We start from the raw sequence: 18,991 nt of genomic DNA on the forward strand, positions 1-18,991 counted from the left end.
CAAAGCGCACCGCAATTCGAGCCCCGTTGCGTGGCCCGAGGAGGACGCACTCCCCCACCAGCAGGCAGCTGCAGCGAGAGGCAATGCTCGGGATTTCGAGCATTGCGCCTCGTTAAAACTTGCGTCCACAGCAGACGCACTCTGATCAATGCGCAGGGAGTAATTTCTTGTGCTGAATATGGATGGGACGCTCTGTTAATATTCAGCGCATTTTGCTTCCAGAGAAAGCACCCGCTTTCTTTTGGAAAAGGTCGAGCGGGGGTAGATTTGAAAAAAAAAAAAATGTAACTAGGGAAAAGACAGCATTGTAGCCAGCAAGGAGGGGAGCCAGCAGAGGCCACGACGACCGTTGCAGCATCGAGGAGCAGGCCGTCCAAGGAGTGGCGTTCCCGCACCCAGAGCATGCTGTCACCGTCAGCCAGGCCAAAACAAACGGTTTCCGGTCGGCTACAGAGCGAGCCAGCTGGAGTTCGTGGAGCGGGCCCATGTGTCTAGCAGGACAAAAGCTGCAGCAAAGGGACCGCCTCGACGCCGTTCGGTGCTCGCGGCCGTGGCTTCACCAGTGGGAGCAGCATGGCGCCCCACTGCCCTCGCCATCGGCAGCATCAACGACGGAGGGAAAAGAGGCCGGCCGGGAGCGAGCGGACGACCCGCTGAGGGGGGCCTGCAGCACGCTATGCAACGCGAAGACGCAGTTCCTAACCGTTCCCCGGCAAGCTGCCCTGGCTGACCAAGGATGAATGCAGCCAGATGAGGCGGCCATCGATATTTTAGTGCTTGGCTGACTGACGGCGAAGAAGCGGGACCTGCGGCCGCCGCATGTGTGCCCCCAGCTCCAAGGTCGTCTCCTGTGGTCGTCGGCCTTGCCTCCCCCGCTGACACCCGTGGCTGTGAGCTGTCTGCAACTTTTTATATATTGGCACTTTTCTTTGGGGTTAAACGGTTATCTCTGGGTTTATAAGTTAAACGGCGTTTAGCCGGCCCCCTCGGTATATCCCTCGGTGAACGAGACTACTTTTGGCCGCACGGTGGTTTTAAGGAGGGAGGGATGTGGGGATTCACAATTCCCTTCTTCCATTATAACGCCTGCGCGTAACTAACACGCGTGATTACGCACGCTGGCAGAGGAGAAGGCATGCTGGCCACGCCCCGCCGCCTCCCAGGCCTGAGGCGACGCTGCCGCGGGCTTCCCTCTTTCCTGCCAGCGTAACCGGGAGACCTCCTCTCCCGTTCCGTGTCGAGGAGCGCGACTGTAGCAACTCGCTCGGGCTTCTTCGGCGAATGGGCGCGTACGCACGCGATTCATGATTTCCGCCGAGGAGACCACCGCCGTCACCGAGAATCGCCCATTGACCGCAGGCACTTACCGCAACGGGATGTGAGCGAGAAGCCGTGTCAGGTGAGAAGACTCTTCCTCTCACCTACTTGACGCGCTTCCCTATTAGGTGGTTTTTATTTTACCCCCGTACGCGGCATTCGCTCGCTACACGGTGGTTGTTCTTGATTGCTATTCCCTTGCCGTGTACTCGAGCACAATAAACTATGTTCGAGTACGTAACTCGGTGTTTGTCCCCTCTGGCCCGAACCCGCCGCAGTGGCGATCTCTCGCACCGCGGGTTGGGGGTCACAGCTCTGTCTGCTAGGGCTAGCACGTCGGGGCTAGAAGGCGATTGTAGCATGTAGCCTCCCCGTGACGCATTATTGCGAGAATAACCCCCATAGTAGACACAAACCGGGTCGAATAATGGTGGCCTCGCTGACTTGACACAGTGCTGTCGAGTCCATGTATACAGAGCGAGTATCATTGACAACAAACTTGGCGCGATGCCAAAATCTGCAGCAATATTCGCCTTCTTCCCGCTTTCTGCTTCGGCGATAATATGCGCTTTTTCTTCTAGCAAAATAAACTTCCACTTCTTCGCTGGTGGCGCCATCCTAGGAAGTTAGCAGCGACTAGCAGAGAGGAGACGAGACCACGCTGAATGTGCACTCACGAACGACAAGGACACACAAAGAAGAAAAATGGTGATGGGGAGTGGGCTTCTTCCTGCAGCGCTTTTCAGCCCGTTTTTTTTTTTTTTTCTCCGACAGGGCACGAAGCTCCGCCCACCAGTCTTCAGCCTGTTTGAAACGCGCTAGGTTCCTAGCAGACGACGCCGCCGAAGACGCTAGCAGATGACGTCATGTTTACGTGCTGGCGCATTTTACACGCGCTTTAGAGCAGCCCCTCTTCGCTTGGAGGCCACGAACACTTGTCAGCCAACACCGCTCGCACGTGATCATGACACACTTTCTTGTTTGGCAGGAAACCGTGTGCACAGTGACCGTGAGCATCATGACTGCTAGCTGCATCAATCGAAGAAGCCCAGCAAAGGCAAAGGCGGACTCGCTTTTTTTTTTTACACGGAGAACGAAGTTAGCCAATGAGCGGGGCTTAAAGTAACTTTCAAAATTACGTAGGCATCTGAAGGAAAAAAAAAAACAAACGAGCGGTGCACGCAAGGAGGACGTGCGATGTGGGTGCGCCCCCCCCCCCCCTTCCTTATTAGCCTGCGATGCAAAAAAAATAAATGGCGGGAACGAGAAAGTCGTTCTCCAGTACCCACCTTTTGAAGAAAGACGAGACGGGGGAGCCCACTCATCCGTAGAAGAGAACATGTGCTCGCAAAGTACTTCGTTTTTGAGGAAATTTTTATATATTAAGTCCTATGGGGGTTTTACTGGGAATGCAAAATACTTCGTTGTGGCGAAAATTGCGTTGAAGCGGTGTTTGTTGTACCAAAATTCAACTGTATATGAAATATTCCACAAATAGGCGTTGAATAAATGGGAACAATACTTTTGCAAAATATTTTCAATGGGATATTTGGACAATTCAGTGCAAGCACAAATCTGATATAGCCTCGTTCTATATATCCAGGGTCCAGTGTAGTGTTAAAGGCTATGTCCTCCAAAAACTCCAGCATCCATGGTGTTGGCATAGTGAAGGAAAAATCACAGACATGCCTCTAGTAGGTAGTTGGCAACTGGCATGGCCGGACACTATACATTGCAAAGTTGTGTGACGCCACGAGACGACAACATGGCAACACAGCAGGAGCTGCCAACTCTGTGCTTCTCCTTTGAGGTGAGAGGGTATGGTAAATCGAACCCACCAGGACCCTTGGATCCCAAGTCAGATATGCTACCTACCCCTAAGCCATACAGCCACGTTCACATGGCTTGGTTATGAGAGCTTTATACCTACGTCAAGTGGTCTTTCACGTAACGTGGCACTTTACGTCTATGCCAATGAGTATGTGTGAGATAATACAGGCACAAATTAAGAGCTTAGTAACTAAACGAGTACCAAAGTGCATGCAAGCAAGCAAATGAGGTCGTGTAATGAGAGCTGCAGACAGGAGCCATTAACTGTCTGTCATACTAGTATACCCTTAAATAAGCATACACCCAACCCAATTTCATTTCATTGACTCTTTACTACTTGAAAACTAAACTAACAAGACAGCACCTACACAGAGAGAGACACTATAGTGCATAACTACAAGCACCCCACCTCCCACCCCCCTTTTAAACGGGTCAAAATCGAAACTGCCATTATGTGCAACCAGCGTGCCAGCCTGAAACTTACTTGGCATCATTGTACCTGGCTTGAAAGAAAGCGTTGAAGCCGTGGACATAGTAGGCAGCTGCTCGTAAGCTGTGGGATCTGTACGTGGGCAAGCATAAAAACTTCATCAGCAAAAAGGTTCCTACTCACCAGGAAGAAATTACCAGGCACTCCAAAGAAAGTACTTTGGGCAAAATTCCACGCACCTGAAACTTGTTTCAAACCCACAACAAGCATGAGAGTTTCTGGCAAAGCACTAAAAATAATAAAAACTGAGAACAAGCTACCACAATTTATACCAGCAACAAAAAAAACCTGTTATATGTCTGTATGTTTCCTTTGAACATAACTTCTTTCAGGGAACTGTACGCATTCTGAATAAAAAAAACTCTTGATACTTGATGGATTTTTGTATATCAAAGAAACACTGTATGCCGCATTGTAGTAAGGTGTGTTGCAGTGGAGGACTGCACATCAGTTTTGATCACCTAGATTTCATTAAAATGCACAGAAGTCACAATACATAGCATTACTTTCGCAATGCCAAATCACTGGAATCGAACCTGTGATGGTGGAATCGCCTGATCGCCATACACACTGAGCTACCAGAGTGGGTTCCAGTTCAAAACAATCCTGACAAACAGGAAAATAAATAGTATTTTATGCATTCAAATGTATCTAGGCCACAAGGTAAACTTCAAATAAGGAATAAATTGCCACTATTTACTATGCATTAAAAAAATAAAAGAAAAGGAAAGCAGGCTTTCAAGCTAAAATGCCCTTTCTCTAGTAACTGAGGGCAGATTGCAGTACTAAACAGCTGGGCCTTCCATTTATCATGAAACGAGATTTCACCATATAAAGCGGAAGTTCGAAATGTTAGTGGTACCAAATCCATGCCTCTGTTAGCTCAAGCAAACCAGCCAAAGTAACACCCAATGCTCACAAAACTGAGGCCACTTTAGAGGTAGCTATGAAAAACCTAATCTTGAAATCTAACCTTCAAAAGTGCTCTGTTCAACTACAGGCACAAAATTGAAAGCAATCAATACACAATGCAACCGAAATAAGCAAACAAGGTGGCTTACTTTGGCTGTCGTCTAGTAACAATATTAATAGCCTATACCTCATTCCTTGAAAACCAGCTACCTTCCAGCAGTGCAACACCACACAGCCCAGCACAGTGCTGACACACTTTTCATCACAGCCAGGAGAAGGACAAGCACACACTGGTAGCTGAGATAAGAACAGCAAGAAATGGGGAGCAGGCTAAAAATAATTTGGCAGACTGACGCTGAGGGCAGGGTATCAGGATTAAGCCGAGCAAGCAGCTCCTGAAGTTCTTTCTCTCGATGGCATCGCAGGTACACGATGACCAAGTTCAGGCTGGCCAATATCCGCAGCTCTGGAGAGGCCACACTCTGCACAAGACATTGACGCTTTCTTGCAAAGCCCAATAAACAGTATGACAATGGGTTCTTAAACACCACACTTGTTCGATTCTGAAGAATCAGACACCCAGTATGATTACCTTGCGAAACTTTGACTCGCAAAACTTGGCAGGCTGCATGACCCTTCTTGGAAACAATAGCTGTTACTACTACTGCCTTCCTGTCACTACTGAAAGTGCAACAGATTATTCAGACATTAGCAGACGTAATGTGACCATACAGTAACACTTTTTTCTAGTGCCTAATGAAAGAATTTATCTTTAAAAGGTGCAAGCTTTGTAATGCAATAGTGTTAAAGGCCCCATTCTGCAGCAAATTAGGTGTTCTTGTGAATGAAAAACCATGGCCACGGCTCCGGAAGGTGTTAGATGGCAGGCGAGATGGCCACATACTGATCTGTCAGCATGTTGTACAATGCCACAAGACCACATGATATGGTAGGAGCTACCAATTTGAGCTCCTCTATCGAGATGGGTGGGTGACATGCAAATCGAACCTTCCATTGCCATCGGATGATAAGTAGGACATGCTACTCTTAAGCCATACAGCCATATAGGCATTTCCATATGGGTTGGTTAAAGTGGGGCTTTACAGATATCCGTGTCAGGTGGCCTTCTCATATACTAGACCTCTCCTGGCTTACATCACCAGAGCATGTGTTTCTGGACCGATGGGCAAATGTTGCACCCTACCAAGGGGAATCGAAACAGGAGAAGAAAGAGCGGAATACAATGCGAGGCATGTATAATGGAGACAACAAAGGCAGCGGGGGAGTGCTTGCCACTATAAAAACCGCTTCATAAGCAAAAGTGGCAAATAAAGCGCATATATATGCAAGTAAGGATCCACAAAGAAAGCTGCGGGTGGGGGCTATAAACGCTACTGCATAATACCCTTAGAGGTGGAGCTTAGGTGTGCACCCAATTCCTTTTAACAATTTCATAGGCCTCAGCATATTTGAAATAGCACATTAAGTTACCATTAGTAACGACACCACTCTTCTTACAAGCAGAGTTCCTTGCATGCTATGCATCAATGAGGAGGCCCATGAAATTGAATCAAAAATCAAATTCTAAGTGAAAGCTATTTTCACATCTTCCTACTCAAAATGCTGCCATCTTGGTTGGGTGCCATTGTTGAATTGATATAGAACTTTGCTAACTGTAAATGACAAAAGAATTCATTGACTGATAGAGAAGTCATCATGAAAAAAAAAAAAAAAAAAAAGCAGCAAGTTGATACACCATTCATGCCAAATGATATTTTAAATCAAAATTGAGAAGAAAAGCATTTAGCAAGCAAAACACAAAAATCTACCTCCATAGGTATGTTAGGTGCAACATTATTACGAAACCTCTACCTTCAAGACCAAAATACAACTTATGCTTTCCCCAAACATTATTACTTAGTGATATACATAAGTGAAGCCCCAATATGAGCCTCAGCAAAAAAAAAGAAGGAAAAACAAAAAATCAGTATTCATGGCAAACATATATATGTTATAAAAGCCAAGAGGGAATAAGCTGCAGCTTTCATGCAACACTGTAATTAAGCAACCAACAATACAAATCACATATTTGAAATCCAATTCAATTTTATTTTGAAAAGTATTCACACCATTTCAGAACTTCAACAATCTGCATATTTTCAGGGCCTGCTGAAAGACACTGTCACCTCTACACACCATTTTCTCAAGATACATCACAGATTAAGTGAATTAAATAATTACCCCGGCATCACCCAGAGCTCCAAAAGATAAAGCTGCATTATGGCCCAAGTGGATGTTCGATGTGATAACGGAAAAAAAAAAACTAAAGCTTTCTGGAGACCTTGACTTAAAGCGGTGATATATAAAACCTCACCTCACAACCACTAGGCATATATACTAAAGCAAACATTGACAGCCTTCTCATCGGTCTACGGTGACAGAGTGTTGCATTGGAAAAAAAAAATTAAACAAAAATCTCATCACCTGTTAATTAAACTACTTGGTATGCAGACAGGAATACTCAAACGGTTATGCTTGCTATGCCCTGATCAATCCAAAAAATATGATGAAGCAAACGGCTAATGAACGAAAACAAAAATCTGGAATACCAAGAGGCAAACAGCACACAAACGAATGGCATGGAGGCTTATCAGCAGAATTCAGTGAGCTCCTCAAAAATAGGGAAGAAAGACAATGCATGTTAAGTTTAAGTCGACTTCTATGCTCCATAAGTTAATCAGCAGAATTCAGTGAGTTCCTCAAAAATAGGGAAGAAAGACAATTCATGTTAAGTTTAAGTCGACTTCTATGCTCCATAAGTTTGCTCACATAGGTTTCAGAAAAACAGTAGCAATTAGTGTGCAACGAGAACAGTCCTTTGATTGTACAGCTTCTATTCATACACCAGCTGTCCATCTCTTAAGCTAATACGATATGTGGTATATGGGATTTAACATCTTGAAGCGACTTGGGCTTTGAGGGACTAGAGGATTCCGGATTAGGTAATGCCACTTGGGGGCTTTTAAGTGGGCAGATATTGTAAAGCAAGGACGCCTGAGTTTTGCCTCGATCGAAAAGCAACCACAGTGACCGTGTTTTGAATTGGACACTTTGGCTCAGTAATAAGACATGTAATCACTCAGCCACCAGCAGGCTCTAAATGATGTATTAAACATATTAACTAAATTAGGAAAAGAAAAATCAGCCAGTTTCACTTTACTACTACTACAGTAGGACCTCGCTGATATGTTCCCGGTTTATACGATTTTTTGTTTCATACGTCCAAAATCGCGAGCAGTAAAACACCTCCCCTAGAGTTACACTATTCTTCTCCCGGTTAATGTTGCCAGATAACATGATTTCCCGGTTACTACATTCGAAACTGTGGTCATAAATATAATTTGCAATCAACCTCAACTGTGGCGATCACCTGCCACAGTTGTTTTCCTGCAGTGCCTAGGTGCAACGGGGCGAACCAATGAAAGCCAACGAGCTAACATACGAGGCGCCCATTTCTGCGGAAACATGACTTATTGACGAGAAACGCGACAGCTTCTTTTGCGGTGCCTCAAGGGCATAGGGATGAACCATTTGATAACTACAACTACAGTGAAAGCTTGTTAATTTGAACCTCGATAATTCGAATTTTCGGATAGTTCGAACTATACTACTTGGTCTGGCTAAGCTCCATAGAGGTCTGTGTATAAAAAAAGACCTTTAATTCGAATGCGAGTCGGTTCTACTATGAATAATTCAAACTACGCACCGCCACGTCTAGATGGCCTGGAGCCCAGAATATGGCCAAAACAACGCGTCTGCAATAGGGAGGCATAACTAGAGGCTGCGCTTGTCCAAAACGGGGACAGAAGATGAAACCAGGTAAAACCATCGAAGAGTGGATAAAGCCTAAAGCACCAGGGTAGGGGTTGGCGGTCACAGAAACAGCTGCCAGCTCTTTTCTTCCACGCAACCTCTGAAGCTCGCAACTAAATACTCGTTAATTCAACCCCTGTTAATTCAGAAATACGGATAAGTATTTATGTCGACGCGATCCCAGCCATCATCCTTCCGGAAACCCATCAGACGTTTGTACTATCACGCGTTCTGATTATTGTGTGGGAGTGGATGTCACCCGCCCCAAATGCGACATGATGAAATGAAAACGAAGCCTGCACAACCGGACGAGCGCTGGCAATCTTCTGAGTTGCCCCCTCTGCCAAGCCCCTTGTCCTTGCCTTCTTTTTCTCGCTATAGCTAATGTGAAAAGGTAAACACATCATGATGTTATCACTGCGCAGCATCTTGGTACACTGCCAAGAAATATGCTGTGGAATGCGACAGTGAAGGCGCGAAATGGAGAGACGCGGTAACGAACACTTTTTATTTTTATTTTTTAATTCTCTGTGGCAAAAGTGGGGGGTGGGTTCATTATGCAAAAGTATCATTACGCAAGTAAATACTGTAAATTTACCGTAATCCAAACGGTTCTCGTCAGTTTTTTCGAGGCCATTCGATAACTCAAACATTTTCCCCTGGTTTCATTAAGTTCGAATTAATGAGCTTTTATACTGAATGTGGGCAGGCCGGATCTGGAGGAAGCAGCATGAGCAAAAGCACGGAGACTGTAAGCCATTGCGATGGCTTCGCCACGTGTCACTGGTGTAAAGGGGCGAAGCATCCATCCTGAAACAGCCAAGGAAGCGGTCTCGGCTCGTCATTCTTTCTACAAGCCAGATCTATTGCTAAATCTTTTCCATACTTATGACAATGTAAATACGGACCGAATCCTGCGAGAGCTATAAAAGGAGTTGTGCATGCTTCACGTCTATAAATGTTGATCTACACTTTTATCTATGAAAGTCTCAATTCTAAATGCTTTTGTAACTCACTTAGCAGTTAATCGTTTTAATACTAGGCAGTTCGGATCATACATTTTTGTAGGTAATGTTTTTTCCCGCCTTTTTTTTTTTTTTTTTTTTATGTATCAACGACGTTTTACAGTATGTACCACACATTAGTCAAACTTAGGATTCGCAATAAACAACACTCATGCTACAGCAGGTTTCGTCCCCTTGGTTCCCACTGCCATGGCTTACTGCAGTAAATCTATTCTGAAATAATTGTGAAATCACGATCAAGATGGTGGGTTGTGAACAGTCTTGCACAAGTTACAGAAAATAAGTAACCAATTACAGACACAATTGATCTGACATACAGCTGACTCCGGTGGTAAATTCCAGCCCATAAAGGGCATCTGAGTAATCGATTACTATAACATTAGATTTCATTCATCTTCCATTAGCATAGCATAAGTAATTTCGCGGAATTTTTTCTTAATTTCTTCGCCAACACATCAGTAGCAATACTGAAGGGTGCTGCAGTGTATGCACTGGAGGGAAGTTCATTGCTTTACATATGAAGATCTTGTACACCACCTCAAGGGTGCACAAAGCCCAAACCCACTAAACATGTTTCATTGCATCATTGCCGTGGAAGATAAAGCACGTAACAGGGAGCTGGTCAAATGCAGGCCTCTCGCACGACTATGACATCCCCTAAGCATTATTTTTTTCACCAACGCCATCGTTGTCATTGTAAAAGGAGAAAATTTTGTGCTACACCAGTGTTCGCCACCAAGTTCACGTTCTCAAAGTTACCACTGGCTATAGCTTTATTTTGTAAAAAGAAAAAAAAAAACGAAAAAAGGCAACAGACTACTAGTCATCGACTTCATAAAAATAGTTGGCTTGCTGAGAATGTTGCATCATACAGAAAGTAATCAATACATTAGCACAACATTCAACGAAAATGTAGTTTATTACACATAATCAATTGCTTGCAACATGCTGCATGCAAGACTGTAAGTGTGCTTGTAAGGCTAAGGAAAAGAAGGCAATGGCAGCATTCCTCAAGCTATTGCATCCTTTTTTGTGTACCAGATAATGCATACTCACCCTGACAACTGTGTTGAATTGAGCTTCAGCAGCCTCCATACAATTCATGGACATGGCATATAAGCCCTGCACAAAAGAATAGCATGCCTCAGTGATTATCCTATCTGCAAGGCTACAAATTACGATGTGGTACACTTGCTTGCTGCTACTGAGGTTGCTATGAAAAGGCCGTTGGGTAAGCCCCTTCGAATTCACAATAAAACCTATATTTGAGCATTCTTCACGAAACGCATCTTGTTTTACGCTATTTTCTGTTGCGAACGCTGATAGGCACAACATAATGATCAAAATGCAATCAAATTATTCAATCACTATAACGTGCCAATCACAAGAGGGAGGTTGAGCCAGAATGAAAATATCAAGATGTTGGATTTCCACAGCTCACAAGCCTGGTGGGCGAGTTTGATGTGTGTATCTTAAATAGCAAAGGAAAACATTGGCATTTTATTCATACCTTAGTTAGTAGATCTTTTAACAAACATAAGGAAGGGTGTAATCTGAAATAGATGGTCGTGAAAAAAAAAAAGTACATTCACAGCAGAGTTCTCTAGAAAGCTAAAATCTTAGGTTCTGATGATACCCTGACATGCTTTGGCCACCACCTGTTTGAGCAAACTAGTGCGTCAGACCCAACTGCTTAGGTGGCTGTGTGTTCACAAGCTTCTGTGGAATAAATCACGACACTGGCACCTTCAAAAGCAATATTAATACAGTCAAACCGACTTATAACAATACTGGTTTTAAAAATATATTGGATATAACAATGGGCAGCCGCTGCACCGCCAGGTTTGCCCTGTGTTCTATAGTAAAATAAACCGCTTATTATAATGGTGTCATATTATCGGTTATAGACCTTATGCAAAAGTGCTGCCATCTACTGGACGAAAGCCAAAACAAGCAAGCAGCGCCGTGTTGGGGGATTGCGGTCGCGGGATTGCCTGGTGCGGAACATATGATCGGCTTTCTTGGTTTAGCGATCCTTTTATTTTCAGGTTTAAGAAAAAACAATAATAGGCAAGCGATCAAAAGAGTTTTCTGTGCTGTCCACGTTTCCGAGTGGCTTTGCAGGTACCTATAATTCATTGATAACTCAATCGAAGGTGCACCGCATGGCAGCAAAAAAATGCACAATGGTGGCGTACGTTGAACGCGATGGGGCTTCCATCACTGTGTTACTAAGGCAGGCCGTGCCGAGCTCTCAAGAGCTCAGACATAAACCCTGTGGCATCAGGCTACACTTGTTGGCTCACCAGGAGTGTGTGCAGCTGCGGTCTGTGACGGGCAAACAAGCGTGGCTCTTGCCGACAAATCTGCAGGGCTTGTGACGTCTGCGAAAATGTTTCCAAATGAAAAATAAAGATGCAATACACATTCCATGTCTAGCACATCAGCGCAACACATAGGTAGCCAGACAGTATTCACAATACTCATCTCATACTGTCTGCAGCAACTCGCTGCTGCAGAAAGCGAGACAGCTACTTTGAGACATCTGCTGCTTTGTCTCAAATTTGAAAATTTCAGCTCTGGCAGATAGCAATTTAAGATGACGTGAGACTGCTTTGTCAAAAGAAAGAAGAAATAGACTGCTACATTTTGAAACTTCACAGAAGGGCTTCTCATTACCTTTCAGAAAATATTTTACATTTGGTGTTCAAGGCTTCAGAAATGCTTTTCTTTTATCTGTTGTGACATTATCGCGTGGAAAGATGGGTGTAGCTAGACTATTTATCTACAAATGTTTTTCAAGCAGCATTTCTGGGGGTTTATGCATCTTTTTTTTTTGGAAACAATAAAACATGAGCAAAAAATTTTTCCACAACTTTTAACCAATGTTTTCTGTGAGCAGGACTAGAATCAATGGCCTATGTCAGTTTGTATTTTTATGCAAAAAAATATATATATATTCCTACAAGCAAGTAATTTTATAGCACTGAGAAAAAAAGTACTTTTTTTGCTAAAACAAAAAAATTTGTCCATAGTTCTATAACATAATCGTGTCTACTTTATACAAAATTTCATGACTCTGCATTCAGTTGATTTCAAGAAAAAATACATAAGTGAAAAAAAAAACAACACTAAACAAAATTTTAACCTAGCTTTAAACACTAATGCAAGCTCCCTCTACAAGATTGAAGGCCTCACTGTCAAGCTCCTGGAAAGCGTGCGCACATTCATATTCAGGTACCTTCCCCAAGTGCACGCTCCCTTTATGGCCTTTATGGGGAGACAGCAATACAGTAGAAGCTCGGAAAGAATAACACTAACAAAGCAGGTTCCTCAAACCTAGTGGACCATATTCACTCTTTCCTTTGATAAAACTGTATGTTCAAAATAAGACTTCACTCTGAAAGGGCTCTTAATACCAGTTGCAAACTTTTACAATGACTGAAATATAAGCCAAGCTGATCAAACACACATTTTTTTCAATGAGCATTTAATAGACTCAGCTACGCTATGAATAGGCTAGTGCTTTTGACCCCAGAAACAGAGCGCCAAAATGGAAGGTGAAATAAGAAATCAAACTCCTTTTCTTTGCAGACAGAACAACTTCTGGCGCTGCTAGCTATTAATGTACAAGAAAAACACTGAATGGTTTTTCTAACCAATATTGAGCAAAACCAACTGCAGTCAATTTGCTTAAGTTAGCCAAATCTGAAGTATGCCCAAAAAGCATGTAAAATTTCATCTTGCTTTTGGTTCAAGGCTAGGGTTTCAAATGAAGGCTTCAGCTAAAGGTTGGCAAAATTAGTGACTGGGGATCTTAGCGAATGCACAACATATACTAGTGTTTAGAACTGCTTAATGCACCTTAAGAGGGCAATGTGATAGCGGTGTGTTTAGATTCATTGCGCACAAATGGAAGTTAACAAAGACGAAGACATGCAATGAACAATACAATGCAACATAAGTGGCAGTAAAACATACGGGGTGATCGAGATAACTACGAGGTTCTGTGCTCACTTCCCACGAGAATTCTTGGGTTCGAATACGCTCCGATGTTTTTTTGTTTCTTTTTTCCCCTAAACTAGCTAGAATAGCATCTGCCGAGCTTGGCAGAAGCTGTTGCTATGCTAGGTTTAATAATGCGAACCTAAAGGTTCTTGGTTGGATTAGACAATGTTAAGTAGCACTTTTTCACTAGTGTAATCCACTTATAACGATGCCAGATATAGCGATATGTCACTTATAATGAACACATTCTTGGGATTTATCAGTTTTCCCATTGCCTTTATATTAAAATAAACCATACATGACGATCGATTATCGGCGGCATACCGAATACAATGATAGCTTTCTGGCTGCCCGGAGGATGTTTACCACGAAAATTTGTCTGAATGCTTGATAAAAAATAAAATATGCTAAGAAAATGACGTGACAACTTGACATAAGTGCCAAAAATACTGGCGTAGAGAAATCTGCAAGGACCATTACATGCAGTTAGGAAATGAGCGCTATCATCATCGCAATCGCTGCTTGCCACCGCACACAGGGCGAAGCCGCATCGTCACTGCCATCGCCTAACTGTACAGGGTCATCCACTTCTAGCTATAACAGTCACTGCATACAAATCAACACTGCATCAGACACAGGTGCATATAGAAGCAAAGTGATGCAAACCCAGAGGGACCTAGAGGTGGCGGCTCACATGGCCTGCTACTTAGCTTGATTGGCCGTGTCGAACGCAAGGATGCTTTAAAGCAGGGACAATGTTATGGCTAGAATTGGACGACCATGTACACCCATGGAAGATGGTGCCAACCAAGGCGAGGCTCGATAACTCTCGAGATGAAATACCAGATTCGCCGAGATTTCCGGCAGGGCTTCAAGATTTGAAGCCTTGCGAAAAAATTTGAGCATTCACATTCTATGATTTTAACTATCAAGGCTGGGGATGTCTGGCAGTTCATCCAGTCACTGATTGGTTTCGTACATGCAAAAAGGACTGCCTTCAGCGTACATGCTACTTGAAGCGATGCTCACAGTGATTGTCAAGCTTTAGCTGCCACTCAAGCGAGCGCCAATTTTCGACTCTTTAAAGCATGATTCAGTTATCTTATGGCTATTTGTGTATCCTGTAATGAGGTGTGTTCAGTGCTCTTTACGACAATTCACGTTGTTTTACCCGACTCACTCATCGCTGGTAAGTAGGGAAGCCTACATGCATGGGAAAATATGTGGGTGTATTCTTTTTTTTGCCGGTGCAGATATAACAATAATTGGTTATAAAAATTGTATTTCCCGGTTTTCTCAATATTGTCTCAAGAGGACTGCACTGTAAACATTTTTCTAAACTTTCTAATCTTTCAAATATAAAGGATTGTTGCTTCAGAAGTATTTCCCAAAAATCTTAGCTGATAGCAGCATTCATCATCACCACTTATTACTTCTATTATCCAACATCTTGCTAAATTTATCTTATCCTACACAGTGTAATTACTGAACTTAAAGTCGAGCGCATATACTAACCATCTAAATGATCCCTTTCGATGCCGAAACTGCCTATTAATGTCAAATCTCGTCCTACAGTATTTTTCAAAAAGGCGAAGGTGGTTCTACACATCATGCTTATTTTGTTGACTGTCTACAATCTGTAGAACAAAAATATTAATACAGACATTTACAACCAGACTTCATGACCGCTGCATTTGTTTCCACACAGCAGAATCCTATTTATGGGCTCTTTAACAGTTTGTTTCAGCTTAAGCGAATCCTTTGCTGCTTAAAATCGCTAGTCCAAATTCAACACACTATACCCTAACAAAAATCCGTGTACAAAGAAATCTGACACTTGATGCTCCGAGTGAATGACTAGAAAAGTGCTCGATTCTAGTGAACTGACATAGGAGAACCATACCTCTTGAATGGCAAGGGTCTTATTACCCATAACCAGGCGGCACATAGCAATGTGCTCCAGAAGTAACAGTTGGAATGAGTGGAGGATTGGGTTGCTGTCAACAACTGGGGAGGACACAAAAATCCACAAATATGTACTCAAAAAAATGGTCTCTGCAAAGCTATCCAGCAAACTATGCAACCCCAGCCAACATTCAGGAACAACTGCACATACTACCAGAGCATAAACATGGCTGGTCATAATAGGTACATCAGCAAAAAAAAAAAATTTCTGACACCTGGCAAATGAGTCAGCAAAGCAATGTCCAAAAAGCAACTAATTTTTTCAGTCTTCATACGGATCAAAACAGTCTAAAAAACTTCACTGTGCCTAAACATGACTCTATTGTGCCTACAGAAGTATAAAAGACTAGTAATAAGGTCAAATTCGCGTTAAATCACTTTTTAAAGGTTGCAGATAAGAGCATATTATTTGAGAAAATGTATAATCCAAATAGTAAACTAATTTGGGGAAACTTAAAAGTTGAATGAGTAACAGAAGTTTTTATCAATACTTTCACTTACTAAAGATGTTAAACAGGATTTCTTGACATAAGGTGTGAGCAGCACCTATTCATACTGCGAGGTATGAACAGCACCTATAAGCATTATATATGAGATTAACTACGAAAAACCTATAATTTTTTCATAAGAGTAAAAAATATTGACAAAATACACATTTTCACTTAAAATTTCTGTACAGTTAAGACTGTAGGCTGTAAGTGCCACTGCACTCATGACAAGAAAAAAAAATCAAGAGAAGATGATGCCAACTCACTTTTAAGCTTCTCAATTTGCATAAGTGCCTTGTCAGTGTACTTGTGGGCCTTGTCCATGTAACCGGCTTGCATTGAATGCAACACAGTCACCTGGCAAGAGACAGCGCAGCAATTAGGGCAATGAACGTCGGCACAAAAGCATGCAAAGCCAAAGACATGGTGACTAGACGAATGAAATATTCATGCTAACTGCACCATTACATGCCAGCTTTCATCAAAACTGACTTCTGACCCCAATGAACCTATGCTATGTGCCGCCTCACAGCCCACATCTACTGCACGCAATCTCTGAATATGGAGGGAAGGGAGACACAAACACAACACACACACAAGAGATTAAAGCAAGACGTTCACACCTATGATGCACTCACTGCCAAGTGGCTGTTATTTGTGATACGAATAAGAAGAAGAAAGCATCACAAAAGACGTAAGGGTACAATAAGAAGAAGAAAACAGAAGATTCAGAAAAAATGTGAAAAAAAAATTCTGAAGGAACAATAAAACGAAAATAATGGCAAATTGCGTCTACTTGTCACATTGTCCAGACGTAGCAGTATCCCTTCCTTCCTGTTGAGCGCCACAGACGGCACTCACACATTCCCCTTCTTCATCCGAAATCATCTTAAATGCTTCGATAATCTGTCTTTTCAAAGTGTCTTTTTGCGCCAGCCAGCATATTAGTTTCGGTGAACCTTGCTACACAATGGTTACCCCTCGAGTCCTGCTGAGCGTCTTCCGTTCGACAACGAGAGCAATGGGTTGCCAGCTTTCCTGGAGCTGACAATGCGGAATTTCTGTGTTCCCTTAGCCTCTCACTTTGAAAAGACACTTGAAAAGACAGATTATCAAAGCATTTAAGATGACTTCGGGTGAAGAAGGGGAATGCGTGAGTGTTCCGTCTGTGGCGCTCAACAGGAAGGAAGTGACACTGCTTCGTTCGGTGATGAGTTTTTATAGGTTGATGGCCTCTTGCATTCAAAGATCGAACAACTGCTCAAACTTCTCACCTGGCAGCAGAGATTACAAACATTTGCAAACGAAGACTGACTAGCCCAGCAAGATAATTTCACTGCAGCCCCAGCACTTTGGAGACCCTAATTTTGGGACTACCCTCATAGCCTCTATGCAGTGCTGTCTTAGCTTCAACACTTCAAGAGACTCTTGTGTGTGGATATGTGCTTGATGTATTTGATGGGAAAAAATAAACACCATTACATCACCACACTGCTTTCAATGCATTCTCAACCGCATTGTTCCATATTCAAATTCAGTGTGACAAAAAAATAGGTAGCCACATTTCAACTGGCAATGAATAGACTCATCACAGTCCTCAACACCAAAAGCCATGTGAAAGCCCTAAGAAAGGTGTCACAGACATATGTCAGGCACTCTACTAAGTCACCAAAAGGCCTCTAAGTATCAGCATCCTTCTTCTTTTTCAAGGTTACATAATATCCTTGAAGTTCAAGTATAAACTTGTTGTGGTCTATCTCATGCCTCACAAAGCTTCTCGTCCTGAAATGACACCATGTAATAATCCCGGCTGCAAGTGACAACTTAGTAGACATATACACCTGTAAACAAAAGTGGTATACTCCATGCGAACCGCAACGATTGCATTTTTTTCAGTATCAAAAAATTTGCCACACAAAATTGCTTGGACTAGATTGCAAGTATATCAAGGAGAGTACATAATGCATATCTCAGAAATCTCAGTAAAATCTCGTTACAAGAGACATGGTTGCAAAAGACACTTGAAAATGGTTTAGTTGGTTTCCCTATGTTTGCCATGTTAAAAACATTGCATACAAGAGACATGGTTACAAGAGACATTCTGTTACTAAGGAGAACTTTTGCAGGTCCCTAAAGGAATTTCTTCACTATATATATGAGACACAATTAACCCAGGTGCACTCATGCAACGCAGCTGACTTGTACCAACTCGTACGTGTGGCAGTTTAGATTCCCTTAACTAAATTCTGCTCCATATCAGTGTCTTGTTTTGTTGCAATATGTAAGGAACCAAGAAGGAGTGCCTCCTCTTGACTGGGAAGTCAAAATGTCCCTGTTGTTTCAGTCACACAGGAATGTGATGACAGTGGCTGAAACAATAAGGACATTTTTACTTCCCAGTCAAAAGGAGGCACTCCTTCTTGGTTCCTGACATATGCAACAAAACAATACAATAATATGGAGCAGAATTTAGATAAAGGAATCTAAACTGCCAACACATACGGGTTGATAAGAATGTTTGGTTACAAGAGACCTTGGTTACAAGAGACCTTGGTTACAAGAGACCTTGGTTACAAGAGACACCTTTTTGGGTTCCCTTGAGTGTCTCTTGTAACAAGGTTTTACTAACTGCTTCTCTGTCGAAAAAATCTGATGGACAGTTTTCTCGTAGAGCGTGGAGTGTACCACTTTTGCTCAGGACTGTACATTTCTGTAGGCTGGAAATGACTCTCCTCTCAAGGACTCCACACACTTTATGAAACTAAGAGTTCCTTAACACACCTTTGTAAGAGGTACAAAATGCAGACACGGTGGTGCTTTGAATGCATAAACAGAGTTACGTGAAACAAAGCACATCAACGGAAATAGACCGCAAAATATATACAATAATCTTTTGTCTGCTTTGATACACTGCACATAATGTCACATACAACAATGCAACAATTTGTAGAGACAGCCACCTATTTACGGCATTACTAAAGACAAAAAGATTAGACAAAACACGCAGACAAAGTGGTTTGGTTAATGAGGTTTAACATTCCTAAGCGACTCAGGCTATGAGGGACGCCATAATGGAGAGCTGT

At 42.8% G+C, this 18,991-nt stretch overlaps 1 protein-coding gene across 1 annotated transcript in view; it reads right to left on the reverse strand.

Moving 5' to 3' along the window:
* Mau2 (Mau2 sister chromatid cohesion factor) overlaps nt 1-18,991 on the reverse strand; it is a 47,593-nt gene that overhangs the window by 18,490 nt on the left and 10,112 nt on the right. The window contains exons 8-13 of the mRNA XM_084593351.1: nt 16,175-16,265; nt 15,359-15,462; nt 11,754-11,831; nt 10,504-10,569; nt 4,904-5,031; nt 3,632-3,709 (exon numbers count right to left, since the gene is read on the reverse strand). Coding sequence (XP_084449477.1) covers nt 3,632-3,709; nt 4,904-5,031; nt 10,504-10,569; nt 11,754-11,831; nt 15,359-15,462; nt 16,175-16,265 — 545 coding nt within the window. The remainder of the gene's footprint in view (nt 1-3,631; nt 3,710-4,903; nt 5,032-10,503; nt 10,570-11,753; nt 11,832-15,358; nt 15,463-16,174; nt 16,266-18,991) is intronic.

The sequence above is a fragment of the Amblyomma maculatum genome, chromosome 2, assembly GCF_055883805.1.
Source record: "Amblyomma maculatum isolate TAMU_Amacu chromosome 2, ASM5588380v1, whole genome shotgun sequence".
Taxonomy (NCBI): Eukaryota; Metazoa; Arthropoda; class Arachnida; order Ixodida; family Ixodidae; genus Amblyomma; species Amblyomma maculatum.